Genomic DNA, 25,905 nt, shown 5'->3' on the forward strand with positions numbered 1-25,905 from the left:
AACGTGTTTTGTTCTGTCATGCTTAATAGGATTATTTGCAATACTTATTGCTGCCTTATTATCACAAAACAGTTTCACTGGGAGCTCATTGTCTTGATGATGATCTAACAACACTTTCATCAACCAGATCTCTTCACATATCCCTAAACTCATGGCCCGATACTCAGCTTCTGCACTACTTCTGGCCACAACTCCTTGTTTCTTACTCCTCCAGGTCACAAGATTACCCCAAACAAATATGTAATACCCTAATGTTGATTTTCTATCAAAAACAGACCCTGCCCAATCAGAATCAGTGTAGGCTTCAATGCAGCATTTATCAGACTTCTTGAACATTAACCCTTTACCTGGTGTACCTTTTAGATATTGAAGGATGCGTTCAACTGCTGTCATGTGTTCTTCACAAGGAGCCTGCATAAACTAACTAACGACACTACTACATATGAAATATCAGGTCTCGTATGAGATAAGTATATCAATTTCTCAACTAACCGTTGATACCTTTCTTTTATTGACCGAAACACTGTTACTAGTATTGCTGAGCTTTGAATTATATTCTACTGGGGTGTCAGCAGGTTTGCACCTAGTCATTCTCATTTCCGTTAGAAGATCAATCGTGTATTTCCATTGGGACACTGAGATTTCGTCCCTAGACTGGGCTACTTCCATTCCGAGAAAGTATCTTAACATCCCAAGGTCTTTAATTTCAAACTCTTTGGCCATCTTTGCTTTGAGTTTCACAATTTCAACATCATCATCACCGGAGAGCACAATATCATCAACGACATAATGAGAACTGCTACCTTCCCTGAAGTTGACTTCTTTGTAAAAAGTGTATGATTTGAGTGCCCTTGGGTATACCCTTGTCCTTTGACAAAGGTGGCAAATCTGTCAAACCAGGCTCTCGGAGATTGTTTCAACTCATATAGCGACTTTCTCAGCCGGCAAACTCACTATGTGAACTGATCTTCAAATCCATGAGAAGGATTCATGTAGACTTCCTGGCTTTGTAAACCCTTTGGCAACTAACCTGGCTTTGTATCGATCAACAGTCCCATCTGACTTGTACTTTATAGTGAAAACCCATTTGCACCCAACCGTCTTAGGCCCTTTAGGTAGGATCACTTGGTCCTACGTTCCATTTTTCTCTAGAGCTCTCATCTCCTCCATAACAGCAGCTTTCCAAACTTCAATTCCCATTGCTTCCTGTATGTTACTCGGTATCACCCCCACATCTAAACTAGTGGTAAAGGCCCTAAAATCAAATGACAGGTTACTATATGTCATGTAACTATGCATGGAGTACCTTGCACATGAGCGAATACCTTTCCTCAAGGCTATTGGAAGATCAAGAGAAGCATCATATTTCTTCAAACTGTCAGAATTTCCATTGTGATCACTAGTCTCCTCTTCCTGTTTCTCATCTTCAGAAATCACACTTTTTTCACCATTATCTTTAGTATCACTCACATTTTCTAGAGTTGTGTCTGAATCATCATTCACTGTCGTCTTTCCATCTGCTATAGTGGTGCTATCAGCACCTTTCCCTCCTTTTTCTTCTCTGCACTAGTTAGTACAAGTATCAATCTCATTAATTTTAGGAATACATGTACCTAATGTTGGGTTTGACTCATGGACCAGAGACGGAGATGCAACAGGTGATGCTGCTTCCTTCCTGAGATTCTTTCTATAGTATGTTATCCATGGGACTTGATTGGTAGGAAGGATAGGACCAACATGTTCGGGAATAGGGGCAGACTCCAAGGGAATTGTATATGTGGACCAGTTAGTCTCTTCACTAGAGGTCTCCCCTTGAAGATGGCTAACAGGGAAGAAGGGTTGATCCTCAAGGAAGGTGATATCCATGGAAACGAAATATTTGCGAGAGGATGGGTGGTAACATTTATACTCATGTTGATGGAATGGATACCTAACAAAGATGCACTTTTGAGCACGGGTGGTAAATTTCGTGCGGTTTGGACCATGGGAGTGAACAAAGGCAACACAGGCAAAAACTCGAAGTGGTACATTGGAGACTAAACGAGTCATAGGGTATGACTCTTTTAAACAGTCTAAGGGGTTTTGAAAATTGAGGACCCGGGAAGGCATTCGGTTGATTAAGTGAGTAGCAGTAAGGATGACATCACCCCATAGGTGAGATGGGAGTGATGTGGATAGCATTAAGGACCTAGCAACTTCCACCAAATGACGATTTTTTCTCTCTGCTATTCCATTTTGTTGGGGAGTGTAGGCATACGAACTCTGGTGGATAATCCCTTTGGAAGTAAGAAACTCCTGGAAGGAAGCGTTAAAGAATTCCTGCCCATTGTCACTTCTCAAAATACAAATCCTGGCCTTAAACTGGGTTTCCACAGTGGCATAAAATTGTTGGAATATAGATAACACCTCGAACTTATCAGTGAGAAGAAAGACCCAAGTGAGTCGAGTGTGGTCGTCTATAAAAGTGACAAACTAGTGTTTCCCTATGGAGGTTGTGGTTGGTGAGGGACCCCAAACATAACTGTGGACTAAGGTGAAGGGCTTGGATGGTTTATAGGGTTGGGAGTGGAAGGAGACACGACTCTGTTTGGCACGAATACACACTTCACGCTTTAAAGAAGACACATTAATATTGCAAAATAAATGCGGAAATAAGCGTTTCATGTATTGAAAGTTCGGATGCCCTAAGCGGTAATGCCATAACAGAAAATCATTCTCAGAGGTAGAAAAATTTAAGGAGACAAGGATAGTCCTATAATCATTCCTAGAGGAAACATCATCAGTTAGGAAGTAGAGTCCCCCATCGTGCCGGGCAATGCCAATCGTCGTCCCTAGGCTTAGATCTTGAAATAAAACAGAGTCGGGTGAAAAAATTGCCTGACAATTCAAATCTCTTGTAATCTTACTGATGGATAACAAATTATATGAAATTTTAGGAACATGCAAAATGTCCCACAAAACCAAACCCTCAAACGGAGATAAATCCCTTTTTCCTACAACAAGTGCGAACGACCCATCTGCAATCCTAATTCGTTCGTTACCAGCACTTGGATAATATGATAGAAACTGATCAGAGGTACCAGTAAGATGATCTGTCGCCCCTGAGTCAACAATCTAAGGTTTTTTACCGTTCACACTAATAAGACTAAAATACTGTATATTGCCTGACTAGGCGATGGTACTAATTCCAACCGTACTCAAACTAGTCGTACTGTCAATTGAGGGAAACACAGGCAAGATATTTGTAGTAGGTAAAATAAGGAAAGAATTTACCAGGTTTTCATCTGAGTATTAGGTTGAGCCACAACCGGTTGGAAACGGGGCATCCACTAACGGTTGGAAGGAGATCGACGGCTGGAAGGTAGTCGCCAGCTAGAGGGAGGTCACCGGCTGAAGGTGGTTGTCGACTTGTTGTTGGTCGAATACGCCTAGGGCAGAATCGGAGAGGTCCTGTTCTCCTTGCGAGACAAGTGGGTTCGCCGGATCTGACGTGAAAACCCTAGGGTACGTCGGCGCAGTTGAGTTTTTTCCAGTTGAAGTCGAAGCCCTAGGCGCGATCGAAAGCTGGATAGGCGAACGCCCAGTCTGTTCGTCGAGAATCTGCAGGTCGAAGGTGCGATCTGAAGCTGTCGAAGAAACTCTATCTGCCTAAGGGTCGATCGGAGCCAGATCTAATCCACCTCGCGATGAGTTTGAGGGGTTGCTACGGCCATACTTGATCTAAGCCTAGTCGACGGTGGCACAAGACGAGGCAGATCAGCTCTGTTAGCGTATTCTTCAAATTTGTCCATGTGCGGCTCCCATTGACGGTGGCTCTCTATTGACTGCAATTGGACGACATAAATTAATTCTGGTAAGACAGCTTGAAAACATTCCTTTATCGCGACCCGAATAGCAGTTTTCATATCAAAACTCAAAGATCCACCCACTGAAGGCGACTGTAGATGGTTCTCTTCCATAATGGCTAGGATTTCGTCCCCTTGCTCTGATATCATGTTAAAAATAAAAGAATTGAGAAGAGAATAACAACACAGTTACATGGAAACCCTAGTACAGGGAGAAAAACCACGATAGACACTGATTTTTATTATTAATTTTGATACACAAATTACAAGAGAATAAGCCAAATAAATAGACTAGTGGGAAGCCATAGGGTACACACAATTACTAAAATGCCCCTAGGGTTACAAGCTGCTTTTTCGACATCTTCAATTAATTTTTCTATCCGTTCCTTTCGTAACTCTAAAACTTGTAAGTCTTCCTTCTACTTTTCATAAACTTCTTCTAGTGATAAATTATCAATCTGGATTGAAGCTTGATCGACCCTTGAGTCTTTACTCAGAATTTTATCAGATATCCTAGGCTTTTCAGTATTATTAGATGCAACCCAAACAGTCAAGACATGAATTTTTTTCATCAGATTCACTACTTGAATCAAACTCATCATCTGACAAAGTCATTGAATATACTTTATCTGTCTTCTCAGATAATTTGGACACTCAACTTGGAAGTGGCTAAACCTTTCACATTCTTTGCACTTGAAGTTTCAATCTTTGTTGCCCTAAGCATTGCTTAAATCGCATTTACTTTCTCTTTTTCTTCCAGATGGTTTAAAATTTTTGTGCATAATAGAGTTGTTGTTACTACTATTATCTTTGATATGTGAAGTATGAAAGTTTCCAGACCTCCTGTCCAATTGTGTTATAACTTTGCTGAAATGTTTAGTTAACAGGGGTAGAGTATTAGCATGATTTTCTTCTGTATCTTTGCTTTCATTTCTAGTTTGATCTTTATTAGAAACAAACTGCAAAGTTATATCTTACCTTTCATATCACTTCTTTTTTTTTTTTTTTTTTTATCAAAGGTCAATTCAAAGGTTCGCAAAGAGCCAAACAACTCATCCACCTTCATGATAGCAATATCATGGGCATCTTCGATAGTTGTTTTATATCAAATCCTTTTGGTAGTGAATGTAGATCTTTCGAACAAGTTTTTTTCTTTAGACATTTTTTCACCAAGAGCAAAGGATTCATTTGCAATATCCAAGATGTGAGCATTGTATTTGAAATACTTTCATCTCCCAACATCTTAAGAGCTTCAAATTTTGAAGTTAAAATCTGCAGACGAGACAACTTCACTTTAGAGGTGCCTTTATACGCCACGTCAAGGTTCTTCCGCTTCCTTAGCAGAAACACAAGTATTGCTAAGTCGAAAGATGTTCTTGTCCGTTAGAATTTAGAGCACGAGAATTTCCAAGGGAAGCTTCATCCTCAACTTCAGTCCAGTCCTTATCGGGCTTGAAAGAGATCTTGCCATCTTTGTCAGTAACTTGAGGATATGTCCATCCAGAGACAACTGCCTTCCAAGTCTTATGGTCAATGGACTTAAGGAAAGCTGTCGTTCTGGCTTTTCAATAGGAGTAGTTAGTTCCATCAAGTACAAGGGACGAGTAGTTGATCCACCTTCCCTAATCGACTCCATTGAATACTTAATGAATAGCAGTCAACAAGCTCTGATACCAATTGAAAAAAATAAGGTGGATCTAACATAGGATACAATGTCAAGCACGATGTCACAAACAATATATATGACAAGTGGGCAATACAAAAGCAAACATAAATGTAAAGACACAGAGATTGATAACTAAGTTCAATGTAAATTCACCAACGTCTGGGGAGCTGTGTACCCAGTGAAACGAAGCTTCACTGTATAAAGAGTTTAGCAATTACAACGAAAGTACTTATCTAGAGTATAATATAAATAAGTCTGATAAATGTTGCATTGAAGCCTACACTATCTCTCTTCAGTTTCAACTTAGGCTTCCCTAAGTTTGAGCTTCCCCCACTTCCGCAAAAAAGCTTTTCCAAGCTTTGTATGAGATCCCCTCAATACAACATACTTAGGCTCCCCCTAAAAGTAAGAGGCTCCCCTAAATATGAGTTTTCATTATCTTCAACGTACTTAAGCTACCCCTAAATACAATATCAAATCAAACTCCTCCTAAGTTCTACATGGTTGTCGAACCAAAAACTCAACGATAAACACAAGAATTTTCAATAATAATTAATACATGGAGGTCAAGGCTTAGACAAACCCTAAGCTCAAAACTCTCAATACACACTTTTATAATAAGGCGGCTAACGCTAAAATTGAATAAGAGTATAATATAAATAAGGGTAGCTTTGAGAATATCTTTTAGGAGTGAATAAATATCCTGTGTTGGAGAATAAGGAAAGCAGCCACAGAAATCTGTAAATCAATGCAGACAAATAAGGAAAAGATTTGTCGAATTGGCTACCAGACATGTAACAATGTTAATAATAATATCTTTGACATGTTGCAGAACACGCTGCTCGAGTTTTGTCAATAATAAAATGAGCCAACCACACTGCAGTCTTATGATAATATCAGTCAATTACTTTGCAGTAATAATCAAGAACGATGTAAATGTTTTCGTATGTCCTTGAAGTTTAATGAAATATTATTTAAAAAAAAAAAAAAAAAAGAAAGAAAAGGAATGTATGTCTCATATAATTGTTCTGTTTAGTAGTAGTAAACATACAACACACCGGAGAATATTAAACCAAGAAATGCTTTTCTTTTAAAGACATGAACAATATAAGCTAAAACCTTCCAAATCCCAAATGATACAACTACAAAACACAACCATACAAAATAATATATTTCTTCCAAATCACTCTTTTTAACACCAATTCAAAATGCTAAAATGAGTCTACTTAACTGTAAATGACATATACTACTTTTTTAGTAGGAAGTTCAAATCCTCCTTACTCCACTAAGAAACCACCAACTAAAAATTACTACTTTACCACCACAACATTCTTATTCTAAAAACCAACCACCGGAATCGAAGATGACAACGAAAGCATCGTGTGTATTAAGAGGAGCAGCGTTCACGGGCGACGCCAAGGCGGGAATTGGGAATGTCGAAGAGAATGCGGTGGTTTTGCTGCTGCATACTGGCAATGACGTTGAGTACGGAGTTGACGTTATCGGGGGCGGCAGCCATGGCGAGGCAGGTGGTGGATCCGGCGGTGCTGTGGATGAGGAAGTTGTCCGGCGGAAGAGTGACGTTCATTCCGGCAAACATAAAGGTTATGGTGGGAGAGATGATGGGGACTGTGTAGCAAGTATCGAAGCCGCCGAGGGATGAGACTGTTATGTTTCTGCCCACTCTTCGTCGGAATTCGTCCCTCACCGCCGTGTACGCCGGTGCCACCAGCCTTGTGAACGTCGTCCCTAAACAACAACCATCAATCAAATTTGTACTTTTTTGTTATTCAAAATTTAATTCCATTTTTCATCACATTGTTTTTAATTATTTCATGTAATACAATCATTTCATTTGCTAAATCTCAAGTTAATTCATTTTCCATCAATACTCCCCTCCTAATTACAATTTCATTCTATTTCATGAGTTACTAAATTTTGAAGTTTGTGCTCTAAACTTTCAAATTTATAAATTTAATCTCTAAGTAAACTTTCTAAAATCTATGGATGTAACTAGATATAAAATAAAGTTTAACGTCGGACAAAAAATTCAAATTTATATTAAATAGATTAGTTAATTTAACAAACAAAAAATTAATTTATACAAACTTTTTAGAAATAAAATTGAAAATTCGGGACCTATTTATATCCCAAAAAAAAAATTAAAGGATCAATTAGGCCAAAGGGGAAAATGTTGAGTAAACAAATATTATTTTCAAAAGCCAAACGCTAAAAATCAAATTACTATGAAATGGAAGCCCTTAGTTTTTAAACATTCTTAACTATATATATATATATCTCAACAGCAAACCAGATTTTTCACACTTTCTCTAAAAATGTCATAAGTTCTAATTCTCACATAGAAAAATATATATATATCTATCAGGAGACTGCTTTAACAATTTTATATCTAATATTTTTCTAAATTGTAAATAATACAAATAATAAAATTAGAATTGTCATAAAAATATTAATTTACTGTAATTGTAAAAATTATTGGTCTTAATCTAGTTTTTATTTAATCTCTAAAGTGCAAATGGAAAGTAATTTAAATATTTTTTTACCTTTATCAAAATACATAAAAAGGTGCAGAGTCGTGGACAAAATGGTAAATTGCGTAAGGAACAGAGTGAGTAAAAAACGATACCGGAATCGATGATAGTGCCGGCGCCGGTGACGGAGTTAAAAGCGAGAGCAGAGGGAGGAATATCGACGATTCTCCGGCCGACTCTGATGGCAATCAAATTCACATAGTACAAGGACGACCGCCGGGGGTTCCGTAGCAGCGGCGTGTACTTAATTCTAATGGGCTGGGCCACAGGCCCAAGACGCAACGACCCAGAAAAGTTGACCGATTTGAAGCTGGGAGACAGTAGGAGAATGTGGATTGGTACAAGCTCTGGCTCTGGCCCAAAAGCGATAATGGGCCTCGGCCCAAGCCCAATAGCCCCTGGGGCGGTACTGAACTACCCGTCGCCTTCGTGATGCAACCGAATGTGTACCCGGGGACTGAGTCTGTGGCCAGAGTTATGTTGTCTTGAACCAGATCCGCTGCCACCGTCGAGCTGCCATACGTCAGGTTGAAACCGCACGCGCTGCCGCTGCAACTCGGGTTCGGTACCTGAGAAATCAAAAGGCTCACGTGCTGTTAACGTTATACCTCCAAATACGACAAGGATTTTTTGGGAAAAGTTTTTCATTCGGCCCGTGACTCAAAGCTCCCCCGTCGGTGACTCACTGACAGTCATAGATTCTAGAGACGCCCAAAATTTAAAATAAAAGACTTTTTAAAAAAAAAAAAAAAAAAAAAAAAAACTCGTACGGAAATTAAATCAGGGTTTCTGGTCACACGTGTTGCCTCAAAGGTAATGACTGTCTAGCACGTGGGAACATGGATTGGGATTCTAGAAAAGCATCCAAAGTCCCAATGCAAATCTAGATTGGTTACAATGTAATTACAAAGATAATACTTTTTCTGAATTTTAATTGTAATCTGATATTGAGAGAAACAATACGTGTCCATTACTATTAAGCTTCGTGTCTAATGAATTTTTAATTTTGTATGTGAATTTTTTCACAAATTTGTTGAATAAGTTGATCGATTGAATAGAAAATAAAGAACCATTTAAGGACATGAACACTAAATTAAAAAATTTAAGACCCAAGTAGGAACAAAGTTGATATTGAATGGCTAAACTTGTAATTTATTATTGTTGTTGTTTTTTCATAAAAAAACAGATAAAACAATGATTTTGGAACAAATCATTTTATTTAATAGGCCTGGACTATAAAATTATGAAGGGTTTTTTTTTTTCCCAAAAAGCCTCGGTTTAAATATTAAAATAGAAAAAGGAACGGAAAGAAAAGCATGAAGAGGGGAACCCCACAGATTACCAACCAAAAGGGGAATATTATGCAAGTGAATTATTGATGTTTATAATCATTGAATATCCCAACGGCCTCTCCACCAATACAAGCGGCGCGTAAGCGCGTGCACTTCAATATCACGGTGGCTACAAAATCGTTAAAAAAAAGTAAAAAATAAATCAAATTCTACTTGGTGCTAGAACATTTCAACTTCTTTCTTTCTTTCTTCTTCCATAGTGTATACATTTTAAAATTTATTCTAAATGAATGTCTATTAATTAAGTGTTTTTTTTAAGTACAATAAAGATAGAACTGAGATTTACAGTCCAACACAATAAAAAAATTATTAGATATTTTAAGTAGTTAAGGTCGAGTTCATTAAAGAAGTTTTGAATAATGACAATCTAAGTATATTTATATATCTACAATGAACTAAAATTAGATTTCGTTTGATAATTATTTTATTTTTTATTTTTATTTTTAAAAATTAAACCTATCGACCTTATTCACCTCCAAATTTCTTCTTTTGTCATTTACCTTTCATGGTAATCGAAAAACTAGACTAAATTTTGAGAACTAAAAATGTAGTTTTAATTTTTTTTAAAAAAAAAAAATTAATTTGATTAAGAATTCTTACTTAATAAATATGCAAATCTTGGTTAAAAAAATGGTGATGAAATAGATTTAATTTTAAAAACAAAAATAAAAAATCACAACAATTATCAAATTTGGCCTTAACATTATATTTCCAAGATTGATATATTTAAGTTGAGAAGAGTATTGAAGAGCATAACAAAAACCATTAAAATCTTTGCAAGCAAACATTTTCATTTAAAACAACACTATAAATGTAGCTTCAACATATGTGTTATAGACGAAAAGAATAAAAAAGTTTGGGGAAAAATGCAATGTCAAAAATAAATATTTAAATGTCTTAAGTCTCACTCTCACCCCACATTTGTCAATAGAAAATTATTTAAATTAACTTAAAAAAAAGTAAGAATTAAAAGAGATGGAATTAAAAAGAAAAAGAAAAAGAAATTGAGGTGTGTACCTGGTTGCATTGAGAGGATTGGCAGGGGAGGGGGCGGAAGGAGGAGGACTTATCGGAGGAGAAGACGGTGGCGGAAGGGCAACCGACGCAGCCGGAGCAAGGAATCCAAGCGGCGTCGTTGCTGGTATCGAGGGCCAAGAGGAGGGTTTGGGCGGGGGTGCCTATCTTGGCCCGGACCACGAAGGTGGGGCTCTGTATGAGCTGCCGGGCGGAGGCGATTGGGACGACGGACCTCCGGGCCACCAGGGACGACAGGAAGTGGAGCCTGGCTTGGTCCTTGGCCTGCAATTGGAGTACATTGTCTGGCGAGGACAGAGGCTTGGAGGGGCGGAAGGGTGAGCAGGGGCTGAAAATGTGGAAGACTTGGAGGGTGGAGGTCCGGTCGGCGGAGGGGTTGCAGTTGGGGGTATGGCGGGGGAGGGATTCGGCGGAAATGGAGAGTAGGAGGAAGAGGAGGAGAGAGAGGAGGAAGGGGGATTTTGTGTTCATAGCTTCAATCTTTGGGATGAAAGGACAGAGAGTGTGGAAGTTCGAAAAGGAAGAAGGTGAGTGGGGTTCTGTAATTTGGATTTGTGGGGGAGACTCAAAACTCATATTTATAGAATAGAACACACATCCTCAGGAGTTAAAAATGGTTAGATTAAATTATGCTTTATTCTCTTATTATGTGAAGTGAGTTCGTTTTGGACTTTACACAAATGCACACAGACTTAAAAAATAATCCATTCAACATTATTTAAAATTGAAGAAGATATTAGACAAATAATATTTAACATTAATGGGAGAATATTATAGTTGAATTGATGGTGGGATAGAGAAAATGTGGGGAGTAGCTAAGAGAATAATGATGATGAAAATGGGAATGGGCATGGGGAGATTTTGGGAACAGACTGGATTCCATTTTAGAGTTGGACCCTCTCATGTCTATGTCCCTTTTATCACACATCATGTCTCTCTTCTTCTCCATCTTTTTCTCTCTCCCATTTCAATACTTATATTTACACCAATTTAAATATTTGCTCCACCTATAACATCATTTTTTTTAAATTATCAACATAAAGGAAATGTCACATTATCAGCCATGACCAACAAATGGAGAATGTGGGGCATTTCATATTATTTGATACAATAATTCAATCTATTTTTTTTTTTAATTGCCTTTTTAATTTCTCAATAATTTTTTTTTATTTTTTTTATTTTCCTTCTTTCAGCTAAACATTGTTTAATTTACTTTTTCAAAAGCTGAGAAGAAAATAGGTTTCCTTTTTTCTTAGTGTACTATATATAAACGTTTGTTTTTTTTAATGTAAAAACAAACCATTTCTAATTTTTTTTTTTCTTTGCCACAATCAAATTTCAGCTTTTTAGATTATTGTTTGCTAAAACGAGATAAAAGACATTTGAATCTTTTTTTTAAAAAAAAAAAGTAAATAATTAAAAAGACTTGTTTGATAACGTTATGATCCTATTTGATAACTATTTAATTTTTGTTTTTTTAAATCAAGCATATAAACACTAATTCTTGTTTGTTATCTATACTCTAGGGGTGTTTTAGAAAATCAAGCAAAATTTTGAAAATTTAAAAAATTTATAATCTTGTCTTTGTTTTCAAGATTTGACTTAATAAGAAAATATGAAAATCATGGTAAGAAAGTTATAAGAAAAAAAACACAATTTTTAAAATTCAAATTGTTACAAAACGAAAGCTTTGTTTTTAGTTTTTTGTTTTTAAAATAAATGTGTGCATCCTCTTAATTTTTTAATTATATATTTTTCACCTCTATTAAATAAACATTTGAATTCATACTCATATTATAAAATCATTTTTTAAACTACTTTTAGTTTTTGAAAAGTTTTATAGAAAGTAGTTAAAAATAAAAGAAATAAAAAATTGAATAGTTACAAAAGGACTAAATAATACAACCAACAAAATTTATAACTTTACATCTAATCTTATTTTTATTCATTCTCTTACAAAGTTGTAAAAGATCATAACACGACTTATTGGAATGTTAATAATAACACAACTTATTGGAATATTATTCTAAGTGTAAATGAAAGTATTCCCAAGAGATCTAAATCTGATACAAATGTTGATTATATATATTAAATGAGTGGGTATTTTACAGTAACATTATTATAGTAAAGTGAGATCTTCATCATATTCCTTTTAATTAAAAACCAGAGAGAGGGTGTGCAAATATGTCTGTTTTATATATAAGATTTTTGTCTATTTCTGCCCATTTTACTTGGGAAGCTCCCATTTGAAATGGGAATAAAACCCATTTAAATATATTTTTTATTCATTCTTAAAATTTTCTCATTGTATGTTTGGGATCAGATCTTTGCTCCAATCTTAGATTGAAAACAACCATTATAAATATACAACAAACAAAATATATCTAGTAATGCTTCTAATTCAATAATTACTTGGTTCTTAATTCTTTGTTTTTGAAAATTAAGTATATAAATGCATTATAATTTTCATCTATTAACTATTTTTATGTTTTATTGTCCATATTTTAATTGTGTTTTTTAGAATTCAAGCCAAATTTTTATAACTAACTTTATTTTTGTTTTAAAATTTTCGCCAATAATTCAAATGTTTACCTAACGAATTTAAAAACCATAATTAAAAAATGGCATGAAACAAATACAATTTTTCAAAACTAAAAATAAAAAACAAATGGGGAACCGGGCATTGGCTTTTTGGTTTTTTTTTTTCTTTTTTAAATTATACTTATATAAATATTACTTTTACCCTTTAAGTATACTGTGTTTTATTGTCTACTTTGCTTAAAACAACTTCAACATTCAAGTCAAGTTTTGAAAGGCATATAAAAAAAAGTTTTTAGAACTTCTTTTTGTTTTTGGGATGTGTTTGAAAGTTAAAATGTTTTCTTTAAGAGATTAAAACTTGTAGTAAAAAAATTGTTGGCAAATATCATTTTTTAAAATTAAAAAAAATATATATTTTTTTTAAAAAAAAAATCAATATAATAATTTTAGCATTCATTATTTAATCATAAATTAATTTATTTCATAAATGTGATGTCACACTATTCTACACAAAAAAAAGATAGTTTTTCCATAATAAGATAGTATTTAGAAACTTTTTCAGTTAAAAGAATTGTTATTGTGCAGGCTCTACTATCATTAGAGTTGTAGTTAAAATTTTGAAATATGGAAAAGATAGATTTTCATGAGAAACAAGACTTTTTATGTTTACCATTTTCTACTCTTGTATAAATGAATTAACATCAAACCCATTCCACAAAATGGTATAGCCTAAAAAGGATGAAAGGAGGATCAAAAAAATATATTTGTACAAATAGAAAAAAAAGTCGAATTATTTAAAAAATAGTAAAAAAATATTGATAGACACTAATAGATTTCTATCAGTATTTATAAGTGATAGGCTTCTATCAATTTCTCTATCAGCCTCTATTAAAAGAAGATTAGAAATTTTCTTTTTTTAAAAAAAAAAAAAAAAAAAAAACTCTTTATCTTTCTATTTTTGAAAATTCCAAAAAAATAGAAGTAAAAAATGACAAATTTTTTTCTAAAAAAGAGGGGGAAGGGGAGGGTTCAAACCAAGAGTTTGTTGTGTGGGAAAGAGTTAAAATGTGTGATGAAATTGCATGTGATTGCACTATTATCAAGAAACATGGCTTGTTTTTTGGCCAAAGTAAAGGCCTTGACTTGAGAACCAACTAGGGTTTTTTTTTTTTTTTTTTTTTTTCAATTTTAATTTGTTTTGAAGAAGATATGATGAACATACAAATAGATATTATGATATATGTATAGATATAACTTCTCCATACTCTTCAATCATAACTTCAATCACATCAAAACCAATAACAACACAATTTCTAAGTCGAAATAATGAAGAGTGGACTCAAAACCCCTATTCTAAATTAAACTCACCAATGGCTCAACCTCAATTCATTCTTTATATTTTTATTGCACATCCCACTACCTTCTTGCCTTGAAAGATTGTTTCACATCATTTTGGGAAGAAAAAGGGGGTCCATTTTTATCCTTTATTTATTATTAATAAAACTAAAAATGTTAATTTTTAAGTTTTCACATTTATGGTCTATTTAGTCTATGATTTTTTGTTTCTTTCATTAAAGGTCTTATTAAGTGTTTAAATTTATATATTCTGTCAGAATATGTTTCTAAATTATTAAATTTATATATAAAAACTCTTTAACCTATCGATGTTTTAAATATGATTCACAAACTAATAGACACAAAATTGAAAGTTTAGGATCTTATTTTAGCCATACATTTTCAATTTATACCTTATGTATATCAGTTAATTCTTACAAATTTTTAAATATGTGAGAGGCTTATTATATAGATACAAAACTGAAATTTTAAAGACCTATTAAAATTTTTAAAGGTTAATGACGTATTAGTCATAGAAGAAATTTTAATAACCTATTAATTACTTCACTACAAGGATTTTAATTATTTTCGACGAAACTTACTCCGATACAGCAAAAAAGGTCGGTGTATGTAACTTCCCTCGACGGTGCAACAACAACGTTGAGATAAAAAAAACCTATTCCGACGGATTCTTTACTACCATTGGGATAATGCATCTATCCCAACGGTCTAATAACTAACCGTGAGGCGTATTCAGCTATCCTGACGGTATCATGATCGTCGTGCTATCTTTCTCTTATCTTGATGGTCAAAGTAACACCGTCGGAGTAAAATTAAATTCTCCCGACGGTGGTCGAGAACCGTTGGGAGTAGTTTGATTTTTTAAAAATAAGAAATATAAATGAAATGATTTATGGGAAATTGTTACGGTTAGGCCGACGGTATGGAAGTAACCGTCAGGATAATTTTTTATTTTTCCAATAGTATTTGAGTGACCGTCGGACTTTGTGGAGTTAGCCCGATGGTACGCAGAGAGACCGTCGGGTGATCATTATTACACTAAAAAATTTATGGAAAATGGAAAAGTTATGCCGACAGTAGTGTAAGAAGACCGTCAGGAGGTGTGGAGTACGCCCGACGGTATGCAAAGGACCGTCGATCCATGGGTATTAAATTAAAAATTAGGTTAGAATTTTTGAATTTATGTTGACGGTTGTGTCAGAACACCGTTGGCAGAACTTAATGTTAGCTCGACGATTTGCATGTGACCGTCGGGAGTGTGCAACTCTGCCAACGGTTTTTGATTTACCATCGGGATATTTTCATTTCTCCTGCCGGTTTACCAGACGACCGTTGAGATAAGTCCATTTAAAACCCTCGTGCAACCTTTTCTTCCTCTATTTTTCTTTTTCTCCTTTTGATCTCCCTCGTTCGCCGTCAACTCGCCCATTCCGTCCGGTCGCCCTCCAGACATTGTCCAGTCGTTGTCAGCTCTGCTTCAATTTTTTGTAACATTTTTCCCCTCCCACTGTTTATTCTGAATGAATTTGAACAAATTTTATGTGAATTTTTAGCCGAAATTTGATAGTTGTATGTACCATACTAGAAGTTTGGGTGTAATATCAGCAAGATTGATTTCCAAAGTTTTCATATTGTCACAAATTTGATAGTTATGTGTACTAGAAATTTGATTGTTACATACTAGAAATTTGGTGTAAATCTCTTCCCGTGTCTTTTTGAACTCCCATGCCCTATATTTCTATTGTGTATTTAAACTGCGTTGTCCCTGCATATTGATGCTCGCTTAACTCTGTCGAGACCCACGTTGAATGGAGTAAAAAAATCTTCCATTACATAAAGAATGAGTGAGAGAGTGAGAAGAAATTTTTTTCTGTTGGCTAAATGGAGATGGAGATGAAGGTTATATTCCTCATCTCCAGTTTCGTCCTCAGACCATCTATATATATCTATATAAAAAATCCTAAAATGAACGCTTCTAACCTCTAGCATACACCATAAACGTTGTAATATTTAAATTTAGAAAAAGTATGATGCTTAATGTTTAAATTTGAATATTTAAAAGTTATGAATATTTAACATTTTAACTATATATTTGCACAGAGTATTATTGTTTCCAAAAATAGTATTGGAAATGCTTCATTTGAGGAATTAAAAACTTTTAAAATTGCTTTGGTCGAAAATTAATGAAAATTTCTTTAAAAAATAATAATCAATTAAAAAAAAAAGTTGGATTTTTTAAAAAAAAAATTCCCAAAAAAGTAAACGAAAAATTTCTCGCGAAGTTTTTTCCATCCTCGTCAACATTTCTAATGTTGTGCCATCAATTGGTCCATAAGCACAAGCGAGGAGGGCATATATATATATATAAAGTTTAAATCCTATTTTGGACCCAAATTTTGAATCTTGTTCTATTTTCGTCCTTAAACTTTCAAAAACGTCCATTCTAGTTGATGCGATCATAACATGCGATGAAATGAATATTAATTGTGATGCTATAACGCATTGTTTTATCTAATTGAACCCAACTGCAAGCTCAACTAGAGTCTTGAAAAGTCCAGGGTCAAACTTAGGGATTGCTTTATAAGTATGCAATGAAGTCTAATGTTTTGATCTTGACGCAATTGATTACAAATCAGATTGATTTTTAAGGCTTTGATCTTCACATACAGTATATTTATGTTTTAACCATGTCTACATTGAATGACAAAAGTATTCTCATATATAGTGTATTTATGTTTTAAACATGTCTACACAATATTACAAATAGTGCGTCAAGTTAATATTTCTTCTTTTCGGCATTCAATTACACCTAAATCACAAAACCACCAAGATTGTATTTTAAATTATGTTGCTAAGTATATGAGATATCATCTCCTATTTTACACTATCATCTTCTTCTTCTTCTTCTTCTTCTTCCTCCTCCTCCTCTTCTTCTTCCAATTTTAGATTTTGTTGTAGGTTTATGAAATATTGTTCTAGTTTTATAAGTTCTAGAATTTAAATAGTTTTGGTCATGTTTTTTGGTTTGATTATTCCTTTATTTTAAAGGGTAATTTATTGATTCAAGCGAGGGTAATTTAGTCCACTGTTAATTAAATTTAGCTTATTATTAAAAAATATATATCAACTTTTTGTTGACAAATGTTCAATTTTTTCAACCTGTCTAAGTGAGCCTGAGCCTAATTGGTCAACTGAACTCTTAAAAAAAGGCCATTTATAATTAACCAACCGATTGTAGACCCATTTCAAAACCATCTTACGAGCCTGATTAGCCCAATGGGCATCTTGAAAGCCCATTATAAATTCCACAACTGCAGACCATTCTCCCAAAAAAAAAAAAAAACACGAACAAGAAGTAAATGAAATTAAATTAAAAGTTAGAAATTAGAACTCTATGTTCTAACCTAACTAATTGTCTAAGTCATATAGGTTCAACTTATCACAAATATTATTAAGAATGGATAAATAGTTGATTAAGATTAGGAACAAGCTATCAACTGAGTATGCAGAAGGAGTATATCGATTCCTTGAAGTTGCAAAACTTCATGTTAATGACTCAGGAAAAACAAGATGTCCATACAAAAAATGTATGAATTCAAGGTGGAAGCCAATAGATTGAGTTGAACAACATTTATTCATTAATAGAATTTCCCCATTGTATCATCAATGGGTATATCATGGAGACCCAGTCGACTTATCTAGGGGATACGAGAGTCACACATCTCAATCGACACATGATGATGGATTAAGTACGACACAGATGAATATTATAGATGCATTAAGTGTGAGCAGGTGTTGAGCACAGGATGAGCCTTGGTAGGACACCAAAGGGTAAAAAAAAAAAAAGTAAATCATCATCCAGTGCATCCTCATCAAGAGTTATACAGGAGCCAAAACAAGAGATAGAAGAGTTAAAGGCTAAACTAGCTAGATTGGATGAACTGGAAGCTCAAAGACAATCTGAGATGGATGATATGAAAGCTATGGTCTTACAGCTCATGCGAGATAAATCAAACTAGGTATGTACTCTTCAATTTTCGTAGTAAACTAATTAGAAATTTGTGTATGTTGTTATCATGCAGTTATGGTAACAACATTAACGTATAGTTATTTAAAGTATAATTAGTATTCTGAAGTTGAGTTTCATTTTCAGTTTGTGCTAGATGGGGGGGGTATGAACTCTTCAACTTTCGTAGTAAACTTGACTAGAAGTTTGTGTATGTTGTTATCCTGCAGTTATGATAACAACATTAACGTATAGTTATTTAAAATATAGTTAGTGTTCTGAAGTTCAGTTCTGAAGTTCAGTTTGATTTTTAGTTTGTGCAGGGGGGAGGGGGGTGTGAACTCTTCAATTTTCGTACTAAACTAATTAGAATTTTATGTATGTTGTTATCCTGTAATTATGGTAATAACATTAACATATAGTTATTTAAAGTATAGTTAGTGTTCTGAAGTTCAGTTTGATTTTCAGTTTGTGTTGGGGGAGGGGGGTGTGAACTCTTCAACTTTCATACTAAACTAATTAGAAGTTTGTGTATGTTGTTATCCTGCAATTATGGTAATAACATTAACATATAGTTATTTAAAGTATAGTTAGTTTGTGTATGTTGTTTCAATTAGAAGTTTGATTAGAAATCTTCAACAATTATAGTAACTAATTAGAAGTTTGTGTATGTTGTTTCAATTCTTAATTATTGGTTTGTATGTTGGGAAGGTGAGGTTTGTTTCAAACAAGTATGTTTAATTTTAAGTTGGTTTGTTTAAGTAAATGTAGATATGTGTTCGTTTGTTTCAATTTTAATTATGTTGGTTTGTATATCGGGTTTGAGAATAATTTTTGGGGGTGAAGACTCAATAAACTTCATTTAAGAAAAACTAAGTTGGGGGAAGGTAAGTTGGTTTGTATAAGTAAATGTATATGTCTTGGTTTGTTTCATTTCTTATGAGTTGGTTGGGCTTAAGTTGGATTTTAAGTTCTATATTAGGTTTGAGATTGAAATATGTAGTTATGAGTTCGTTGAGTTTAAGTTGGGTTTTAAGTTTTATATTAGATTCAAGTTAAAGTGAGTTTTATTTGTTAATGTTCTTATATTGCTTTTAAGTTCTATATTGAGTTTGAGATTGAAATATGTAAGTTTGAGTTGGTTTTTTTCAATTCATTAATGTTCTTAGTTAAGTTTTAAATTCTATATTCATTTTGAGATTGGTATATGGTATTTGAGCATTGAACTTATATAAATTTGTGTTTTGTAGGTACCTCGAGGTTTATGTTGTAGATGCATCTCTCGAAAAACACATTTTAGGTTGCAGATATTAATGTTATTTTCGATTTAGGAATTGTGGATTAAAATTGTAGATACATTTCCCGATACGACCCAACACTATCATAAGCTTGTATTTTTTATTGAGGAATTGTGGATGTAATGTTGTTAATTTGAGATGAATAGTATGTTTAAGACTTGAAATTCAAACATGTTTTCTATATAATATTTACTTTGGTATGACATTTACTTGATTTTGACAATTTTTATATTAGTTTGAATGATATTTGGAAAATTCAAACAAGTATAACATTTGGAAAAAAAAAATAGATTTAAATAAAGAATTAAAAAAAAACTAATTTCGACGGTTAAATATATAATCCCGATGATACAAAAGGTCGGAAAAAACCATATTTAATGTGTTTTTCATCTTCTCCCCATGGTAATAAACAAAACCCCAACGGTCCACGGGTCGAAAAATCTATGAAATCCTGACGATGCAAACACACCATCTGCGTAAGTCAGTTCACCCGGCGGTTGTAATTCATAAAGACCATTGGGATAAAAAAAACTTTGTCCGACGGTAGAAGGTCACCGTTGGGTTAATTTAAATATCGTCGGACGGTGACTCCAATTTCTCACGGTCGGGATATATCCAATTATCCCGACGGTGACCTTGCACCGTCAGGCGAAGTTAATAATTATCTCGACGGTCTTGTTTAGGGTTGGGATAAATGTCCTATTCTTCGTCCGTCGAGATAACTGTTTTTCCCCACAATTGCGTGTTATATCGTTGGGAAAGGTTATGCCGACAAGGCTTTACCCACGGTCCTCCCGGCGATTAATTGGTTGTCGGGAAAAGGTTGGCTGATGCTCTTTTTTACTAATCCCGACGATTTTTGTTGTCGGGAAAGGTCCAAATTATTGTAGTGTTTTATAAAGTTGATAAACTAAATAGACAAATAAATGAATGTTTCAAAGATTATTTACAAATTGAATTAATTCATGAAAGAAAGACAACATTATATGTGTAAAATTTAATGTCTTAATAAATAAAGGTTTCAAGTCTAACAAATTAAACTTAAATACATAAGTTGTCACACATTTCTTTCATTTCTAAAATTGGTGGGAAAATATTGGAATGCTTAGATTTGAATCTTCAAATATTAAATCAAACCACATAAGAAGGATAGTCTATTTATAGAAGCACATTCTTAACTTAAATAATGGCTTAAACTAAAATTTAATTTAAAAAACAATTAAACCTAAAAGAATAAATAGTTTCATGTTAGGTCACATGATCTAGATCTATAACTTAGATATGCTAAACTACTCTTGATATTGTAGTTTTCATTTGATTGGTAAGGACATAATTATTGTCTTGTCCAAGTATACATAGTTTATTAAAGTTGATTAGCCAAAAAGAAAACACAACCATGTCACTCCAATTCAAGGGAATAAATTCAAATTAAAAAAAAAAAAAAAAAAAAGAACATAAGGTTATGTCATTAATGTTATTGAAAAGTTTAATAATGAAACCTTAATTTTAAGTAGTTTTGGTCTTTGTTCCAAAACTCTGGTCTGGTTTGTAGTTTTTTATTTCAAAATTAAAATTTTTTAGTCCTTTTAACATTCCATGAATTTTATTTTTAGTAGGGAAAACAAATTATTCATAGAACCATTGCATAATGGGATTGATATTTATTTAATAGAATCCTAATTATATGAACTCTCATTTTCTTAAAAAAAGTAATGTAAGACCAATTTTTTTAAAAAATACTTAGGTACATCTTTGTAACAATTACCTTTATGCATTCAACCAATTTTTTTAATCATATTTTGTTCATAACTAATTCTTCTTGATTCTTTTTTGAATATTTTATTATTATTATTATTATTATTATTATTATTATTATTATTATTATTGTGATGATAGTTAGATGTATAAAAATTGGTATATCTTAAGATGAAGATGATACATCCAAGTATTGCTATTTTTAGATGTTTATATTTGGATTTCTACTTTTATATGATAAAAGTAAATGTGTAGTTTAATAGAAAATTGGATAACTGGTTTATAATTGCATAAGTTGAAGGATCAAAGTGAAAATGTGGTTTGAATTTAGGGCCAATCAAAATTCCAAAAACTTAGATAGCCAACCAAGCTAGATCACCCTTGGGCATAGGAAAAATGAGAATTTTAATATATTTAAAAATATTTTTGTTCATTTTTTTATATTTGAAATCAATCCTTTATTATTATTATTTACAAAGATATCATAAAAATTATAACTTAATAATTTATAAACATCAATATTAATAGACATGTATGTCAAAGTATGAGTTAATAATAAATGATATACATCGTTCAAAAGTTCAATTTTATTTTTCATCTTGTAATTATTGTATTAAAAAAATTATGACTTTTAGCTTAAAAAGGAAATCATGAATTAAGCTAAACTTGTGATTTTTTTTTTAAAAAAAAATCACAACTTAAAAAAAATTCTGCATTAACAAATAACTTTTAAAATAATTACTTAAACATATTTTAGAACAGTATTTATTTGAAAAATATTTATGAGGGACTCATGAAAATATTTAATAAAAATAATAGCAACAATATCCTTGATCATTAATTAATTGCATTAAGCATTATTATACACGGTGATTAAAATATCCATGTTGATATTGATATCAAAACTAAATTACACATAGTATTAAATTTATATCAACATGTCAATATTTTTATCGATATTATTTACATTTTCACGGATTTGCAGTTGACATGAATGATGAGTTGAAAATTTTTCATTATATCTTGAAAACAGATTATAAAACATACAAAAGAAACATCAAAACGTTATTAATATAAATGTAATATAAATAATAAACATTTAGTTTAATAGGCATAGAATATTTATTTATTAATTCCTATATATTTTAAATTTTTATTTTTACATTTTTTTTCCAGAGATATATATCTGCCTCAACGTTCTATCACTATTTCTATCAAAATTTTTGTACGATTGAGGCATTGACAATTTTGTTGATAAAGATATTTTTAAACTTTAATAATTATATTACTATTGATATTCGCCGTATTCTTAATGAGATTGATACTCTTTTATATTATAGATGTATTTATAAAACATATTAAAGATATCAGTTAATTTTTAATAATATCGATGTCGAAACTTTCAATATATGAAGTTATATTTCCTTGGTTGATTATACATTTATTTTGAAAAGTTGAAATTTCCATTTCTTTTGATGTTTTTTTAAATAAAGAAATAATAAATAAAAGAAAAAGGTCAAAAGGCAGCCTTTTGTCAGGATTTTGCATTGTATTCGCCTTTGCTTCACGAGAGGGATTTTTTTCATCTTTTTATTATTATTATTATTATTTACTCTGCCGACAATGTTCCTCGTGATGGCCATTGGATGGATTTCATTATTATTCTTTCTCTAAATTTTCATTTTTTAAACTCAAAAAGTAATCTATTTTTCACTTTTAAATTTCACTAAATCAATTTGTTAAGTCCAAACTGGCCTTTTTTTTTTCATTTTTTGTTAAAAAATCACTAGAAAAAAAAAAAACTGGCCTTTTAATGTTTTTTTTCCAAAATGTGTCTTTTCATGGGTATTTTGGTACTTTTAGTTTTTAGGTGATTGAAAAGATTTTGTTATTTAATGATTGAATTTTATTAAGAATGGGACCACCCTTTTACATTTTATAGATAATAGAAACTAAAAAAATCTAGAGTGGTTTTAAGCTATAGACGACTGGGGCGATCGTCTAAGATTCTTATTTTAAAAAGACTCCATATAATATTTGTATGTATTTAATTTAATTTTTAATAAAATTAAATTTAAAATATAAAATAATATACTTATTATATTTCATAAAATTTTTCTTATAATATTGAAAATACAAACTACTAAAGAAATCCATAATGAATGTGTTCGTAAACTCTCTCAATTTTGATTGACTGACATTTCAAATTTATTAACCTTTTATCTTTTTATTCATAATTCTTTTCAAATTTCTTTGAAAATCTCAATCATCAATATAACTCCATCAAAACTCTCATAAGTTTACATTGGGAGAGTTGAAGACCCTTAATATTTTATATTTTTTCTAATATTTTTTTTCCAAAACTAAAACCCTTCCAGTTTCCCCATAAATATATTATATATGGTAGCTTAGATTCATTTTAAATTGAATTCTCTCCCTCTTTCTTAATCTCTCTCAACTCTCAAATTTTCATCAATATTCTATGTGGCCTCACGAGTACAAGTTTGATTATTAATTGCTAAAGTGGAAATCATTTCCTCAACTATATTCAAGTGCTTCAAAGTTCTAGGTTTTTTTTTTCTTTTACCTTTTTTTGAAAAAATTTATTTCATATGATTCACTATTCAATACCTTAGCATCTAAGATTTTTTTTAATCTTTGCATACTTAGAATATCAATATGTCTACTAGAAAATATAAATTTGGATATGAAAATCTCAAAAAGAAAGAATAGAAAAATTGATTGAATCTAAAAAATGTGCGCTTGATAAATTTGTTATTGGAAGTAAAAGTAATAAAATTGATGAAATAATAGAAAGATATGATAGGTATGGACAAATCAAAAGATGAAACAAAAATAGTAGGTAATTATATGGTTGAAAATGAAGCATGTAATCAAATAAACTTGAATAATAAAAAGAAAAAAACTAGAGAGCTAGGATAAAAGTGGGAAAAAAAACAAGGATGATATTAGTAATGATAATGAGACATTTATGGTGCATTCTGAATATAATTTATATGGTTTAGGAAGATGGAAAAATATCGATTCTAAATTAATTGACATATTGGTAGAAAAATGTCACATTTGAGAAAGTCATTTAATTTTTCTAAAAGATGAAAATTCTAGACATTTTTCTAATATTCATTATACTAAAAAAAAATTATCTGATAGCAAAAAACATGATAGAAATCGGCTAGTTTACTCAAAGGATTTAGATAAAGTTTATTGTTTTTGTTGTAAGTTATTTGGTACTAAATCTAATACAGTTCAATTGGCTAATGAAGGAGTTAATGATTGGAAATATCTTAGTTCTCAGCTTAAAAGTCATGAAACTAGTAATAAACACATATCTAATATGAATACTTAGGTTGATTTACAAATTAGATTGTTAAAAAAAAAAAATTTTAAATGACAAAGATGTTCAAGAATTAATTAATAAAGAAAAAGAACATTGGAATAAAGTATTAACACAAATTATTGTTGTTAAAAATCTCACTAAAAATAGTTTAGTATTTCGAAGAAATAATGAAAAATTTTATCAAGAAAATAATGGAAAATTTTTTAAGCTTAATTGAAATGATTGTCGAATTTTATCCAATAATGCAATAAAATGTTCGTCATATTCAAAATAAAGAAATTCATTATCATTATCTTGAACATAATATACAAAATGAACTCATACAACTATTAAGACTTGAAATAAAAAATATAGTTATTGAAAAATTAAAGAAGCAAAACATTTTTCGATTATATTCGATTATACACCTGATGTAAGTCATAAAAAACAAATGTCTCTTATATTGAGGTGTGTTGATATTTCAACAAGTCCAATAAAAATAGAAGTTTTTTCTTAGAATTTTTAAAAGTTGAAGATAATACTGGAAAAGGTTTATTTGATGTGTTTATAAACACAACTAAGGATCTTAAACTTGATATATCGAGTACAAGAGGACAAGGATATGACAATGGATCTAATATGAAAGGAAAACAACAAGATGTCAAAAAAGATTACTGGAAATAAGTCCTAGAGCATTTTATACACTTTGTGGTTGTCATAATCTCAATCTAGTACTTTCTACCATGGCTAGCTCAGATCATATTAAAGTTGTGCAACGTATTTATTCTTTATTTTCTTCGTCTACAAAACGAAGGAAACTTTTACTAGGTTATATAACCAGTTTGACCATCAAACCATTGTCACAAACATAGTGAGAAAGTTGAATTGAAAGTGTTAAAGCAATAAGATTTCAAGCGTCTCAAATAAGGGACGCTTTATTAAAATTAGGATAAACTAGATCCTAAAGTGAAAAATGAAGTTAATTGTTTAGCTACTTATGAATTTGAAAATTTTGAATTTTTGTTAGGTATGACTATATGGTATGATATCTGAAGGAAATCAAACACGAGGATTTCTATGAGCAACGGAAGGGTTCGTTCCAAATTCCATTCAAATTGAACACAAAACAAATATAGTCTAAACAGAAACTAATAGGTCATGC

The 25,905-nt window shown here is 32.0% G+C and overlaps 1 protein-coding gene across 2 annotated transcripts; it reads right to left on the reverse strand.

Moving 5' to 3' along the window:
* Positions 1 to 6,578: 6,578 nt before the first annotated feature.
* On the reverse strand, positions 6,579 to 11,414 carry LOC120081628 (Eukaryotic aspartyl protease family protein). 2 transcript variants are annotated; one of them, XM_090315605.1, is made up of 3 exons: positions 10,433 to 11,414; positions 8,159 to 8,632; positions 6,579 to 7,260 (listed from the first exon to the last, which is right to left on the reverse strand). In XM_090315605.1, the coding sequence occupies exons 1-2, from the start codon at positions 11,024 to 11,026 to the stop codon at positions 8,258 to 8,260; spliced, it is 969 nt and encodes a 322-aa protein (XP_090171731.1). In that variant the 5' UTR covers positions 11,027 to 11,414; the 3' UTR covers positions 6,579 to 7,260; positions 8,159 to 8,257. The 2 variants fall into 2 exon arrangements, with proteins under 2 accessions (XP_090171731.1, XP_038892592.2); XM_039036664.2 differs by having other exon boundaries at positions 10,433 to 11,062.
* Between the last annotated feature and the right edge of the window lie 14,491 nt (positions 11,415 to 25,905).

The sequence above is a fragment of the Benincasa hispida genome, chromosome 7 (assembly GCF_027475165.1).
Source record: "Benincasa hispida cultivar pf3 chromosome 7, pf3_genome.v1.1, whole genome shotgun sequence".
In the NCBI taxonomy this organism is placed as follows: domain Eukaryota; kingdom Viridiplantae; phylum Streptophyta; class Magnoliopsida; order Cucurbitales; family Cucurbitaceae; genus Benincasa; species Benincasa hispida.